Consider the following 4,414-nt stretch of genomic DNA (forward strand, 5'->3'; position numbering starts at 1 on the left):
CAACTGGAACTCAGGAATAACAGCACAATCGGTGAAAGTCTTTATAAAAAATACACAGACAGAGACCTCTAACTGATTTTTAAGAAAAGGTTCTACAATCACAACTGAACCTTCACCTGCAGCTAGAGATGCATAAATGTGTCTCATTGTCAGTTTTTGGACAGACCAGGCCTCATGTGAAGCTCAGAGCCTCCAGAAGTCCCTCCCTGAGCTGCACATATGAGGTACACAAGTTCAAATCAAATATCACTTTTACTCACTTTGGACAATTATTTTTTCCCAAGGGGCCACATGAGAAACAGAAAATAATATGGAGACCAAAATTCAGCATTGTTTTGACGAGCTGCTCAGACTGGGAAGTTTATATGTTATGACTCAGCAATGAAAAATTGATTCTGCCGAACAAAAGAAGTCATTAAAAAAAAATAAAAAAAATAAAACACACTTCTAAAATAAAAGCAATGTAGCTTTAGTCCATAGTCTCATAGAATTATAAAATATGTTTATTTTATAATTCCAAATGATCTTAAAGGGGCTGGTCAGAGTCCACTAAAGGGCCGTTTGTGGCCCCGGAGCCGCACACTGATAATTCTAACACTGATTTATTCTTAATCACAAAATCACTGGACACAATAATCAAGATGTTTATAATTTGATGTTTTGGTTCAAGACAATTCTCCAATCAAAAATAAAAGAGAGCCTCACAGGAGTCTCACATTTGGGTTGTTGCTGGTTCAAAGATGAAATCCAGTGTGTTTAAACCTAAAATGTTTCTCTGATCTGAATGATCACTCCCTAAACCCCAGCACCAGTCATGAGTCAGTGCTAGTGCAGCCTCTGCAGCTGTGGAGGTTCTGAGCGAAACATGAGGCCTGAACATAAACTGAGAATGAGACCCACTTGGATGTGTCTGTCTGCAGGTGAAGACTCTGGGGACACAGGTTGAGTTGTGATTACACACACAGCTCCTTTGACTTTTGCAGTGTTCAGTGGGAAACATGAACTTGTATAGACTTTGTTGTACTAATAATATCATTTATTTTTACTCCAAATGGACTCAAAGCCTGTTATTCATTGCAAACATTTATTACATTTGTTTGATTCAAAAAACAGCATCGTCCCGTAGTCTTTCTGTTGGTCTAATTGGACATAATGGGAATGGACTGTGTATTAGACAATATAGGGACAGAAATCCATTAAAAAAACACTTTACATTTCAGCGTTCCTGGTTCGTTTTGGCATGTTCTCCTCCCTCCTTTTCACTGGAATATTGTAAAAATAAGAAGGCATGCATAAAGTTTGTGTTGTAATGCACAGTCTAAAGGACACCATCTTGGAAATACAAAAATCCATGTACGTTATTGGGTACACTTCATAAATGTATGGTCCCTTTAAGGTTAGAATCAAGATTTAGGCCCTGTTTTTACTATAGGGCCAACAAAATATGTCCAGAAAGCAGTATTCATGACATCTCATACTGAAGAAGTGCACTATACATTTTTGTAATATTGATTAAAAATAGTTGATTCATCATTTCTTTTTGTTACAATCCTGCGTTTGAAATGTGCGGTTTACTATAAATATTATCAGATCCTTTTTCTGGTGGAGGGTCCGCTACCTGCTTGTCTCCACCATGTTCCACAATAGGGCATTCATTATCAATCTAGGCCAGTAATTATAGATGCACACTAGTTTAATGCCATACTCTGGAACTTTTGAGGCAAAGCAAGACGGAGACAAGTGTGTGGTCGACTCTCCACCGGAAAAGTTACATAGAGCGTGTGTTATATTTTTTTATTCTCTTCAATAAAAATATCACTTTTTGGACACATTTTGTAATTCATTTCTTCTTGGTCGCTAAAACTCCACCCTGTTAAATAATATGGGCTTTTAAACTACGACTGCTCCCTCCTTCAAAGTACTGCATCGAGCCGTTTGAGTTCATCCACTACAGACAAACGGGGCCCAACAGTGTCCACACACAGCCTGCTTCCCCGAGCAAAACTCCCATTCAGTTTTCCCATCAACATTCCAAAAAAATAATATTGAAGTTTGTCTTTAATCTGACCCGAAAGAACGGACTGACAGGTGAGCCGATTTGTGCCGATTTCTCACACGTAAAATGACTCATCACAGGACAGGTAGCAGTTTTTCAGTTAGTCCCACTCACCTTTTTGCTGAAAATCAAACACTTAAACATGATCAAAGTGCACAGTTTAAATCCTTTTCGTGTTTTTTTGTGAGTTTTCAGACTATCTTATGACATTTCTGGCAGTTTTTGCTAATGTGTGCATTGTGTCGCCGTGGTAACTGTTGAACATGTCACCACAGAGATACAGATAGAACACCCCCAGAATGATGTCAGAGCAAAATATCAATAAACCATCAAGTTAAGAGCTTTAAACATGCTTAAAACTACAGCGTTAAGGACTTCAGTCAGCCTTTGCCGGGTCTTTAAACTCTCAATATTAGAATTTTTTTGGAAAGTCGACGGGAAAAATGAATCGAAATTTTGTTCCGGAATTAGAGTGGACTTGGAAGTGGGCGGGACTGTTGAGCTCCATTATTTCTATTAAAACCCCCACTCAATTGGTCATCCATCCACCTAAACTGTCTCAAAAATGCGTTCTATCTGCTTATTCGGACGCTACAACATAGAAAAACCACCTCGAGAAAGACTTTTAAAGCTCCACTGCGCAACTTTTCTGCGAGTTATTGCTGTTTCTTGCGATGTTCTGCAGCATGGTATTAGTCGAGCGGGGAAGAATGCGCGTTTTTCAAGGTATATCTGAGCAATAGAAACACTTTAAATAAAAGCTAGATAGAGAAGTTTAACGCCATACTGTGGAACAACCCAGGCGAGGCAATAACATCTCCGTGGAGACGAGCAAAGAGGCGCAAGTGACGCAGTGAGGCTTTAAATTTGATAATGTTTCAACACTACATATGAGTGCTGTTTACGTGGCCATATTTTGTATTTTATTGAAAAAAAATGAATGACTAGATTACAATGTGAATGAAAATGAGGACTGTTAAAAAACGGCAAATGGTTTCTATTTGAGGAGACACAGAAGATTGCTGTGACCTAAATCAATGAGCTTATAGGAATGTACAGTGATATTTATAGAGAGAGTCATCTACACTGAACGAAGAGAAGAGAAGAGGTGAAGAGACAGACACTAAAAAGATTACAAAAGTTGGACTTCTTGGATTTGCGGCTCTTGGAAAAAAGAAAAAAAAAAAGAAAAATGATTTTCTGAAGTGCAAAATGTCCAACCGTATCGAGTCTATGGGGGAGTCTGCGGGGGTTATGGCTGTTGTGGTGAGAGTGGCTGGGTATAGCGCCCCCGGTGGTCACATGGAGGAGGTGGTGGATCTGGTTGGTGATTTTAGATGTTGGTTTGTTTGTTTGTTTGTTTGTTGGTAGTTGGTGGTGGTGGTTGTTGTTTAGTCGATGTATTGGGAGAGCCAGCGGAAGCCCTCTCCGTAGCCCTGTCGCTTCAGCACGCTGCACATGAACACCTCTAGGGGGCGTGTGTTCAGGTCTTTCAGAGGGATGGTCCCCTGCAGACACAAGGCACAAGATACAAGTGAGTTAAAACGTCCTGAATCTGATTTTATTCAGTCTTGTCAAGAAAAATGAGCTTTATACATAGAATGTATAAAGAAGCATGACGTCACCCGTAGTGTTCAACTCGTGAGGCCAGCAGTTAGAGGTAAATTTAGAGTTCCATATTAGGATAGGAATTGATTTACAGACAAAATAATGAAATGAAAATCCCAGGATCATGTAGAATATAATATTATATTATTATTATTATTATTATTATTATATGTAAATATAGATATTTTAAGACCAATCTTGTATTTATCAAAATTTAAATGAATGAAATTTCATTGTTTTAAATGTTTAATGATGAATTGGATTGTGCTTATTTTAAGGAGACCCTGTTACTGAAGAAATGTTGTTGTTAGAGTTGGTCTAATGTAACTAATTTCCTGCCCGAGGACTGCAGATGGAATGGAGCTTGTAGTTAAATCTGGCACAGAGCATCTTTTCTGTTTGAGATGAATGTTTTCTGTGCACTGTCCTTGTTTTAAATCAATAAAATAAAATAAATAATAAAAAACAAAGCTTATGCTCACTTCCTCCTAAGAATGTGTCAGCTAACAGGTTAGTTATGTTTCTATATGGCTTTACATCAGCAGCATTTTCTCAGATAGACACAAATACAGAAGCTTCTGACACGGGCTCCTTCTCTTCACCAATCAGGCCTGTTGTGTCCCATAAAAGAATCCTGGAAACTTACTGCTTGACATAATCCCGGACATGGTGCCGTATCACAGCGGCAGAAAGGACTAAGGGGGCGGGGCTAAATGTAGACTAGCTCTGGTCCTTGTTTACAGTTTGGTT

At 38.7% G+C, this 4,414-nt stretch overlaps 1 protein-coding gene across 1 annotated transcript in view; it reads right to left on the reverse strand.

The window, feature by feature from the left end:
- Positions 1-1,014: 1,014 nt before the first annotated feature.
- sar1b (secretion associated, Ras related GTPase 1B) overlaps positions 1,015-4,414 on the reverse strand; it is a 15,808-nt gene continuing 12,408 nt past the window's right edge. The window contains exon 7 of the mRNA XM_020930827.2: positions 1,015-3,564. Coding sequence (XP_020786486.1) covers positions 3,448-3,564 — 117 coding nt within the window. The 3' untranslated portion in view covers positions 1,015-3,447. The remainder of the gene's footprint in view (positions 3,565-4,414) is intronic.

This window comes from Boleophthalmus pectinirostris, unplaced genomic scaffold (assembly GCF_026225935.1).
Source record: "Boleophthalmus pectinirostris isolate CB_2022bp ecotype Guang Dong unplaced genomic scaffold, ASM2622593v1 HiC_scaffold_12, whole genome shotgun sequence".
NCBI lineage: Eukaryota > Metazoa > Chordata > Actinopteri > Gobiiformes > Gobiidae > Boleophthalmus > Boleophthalmus pectinirostris.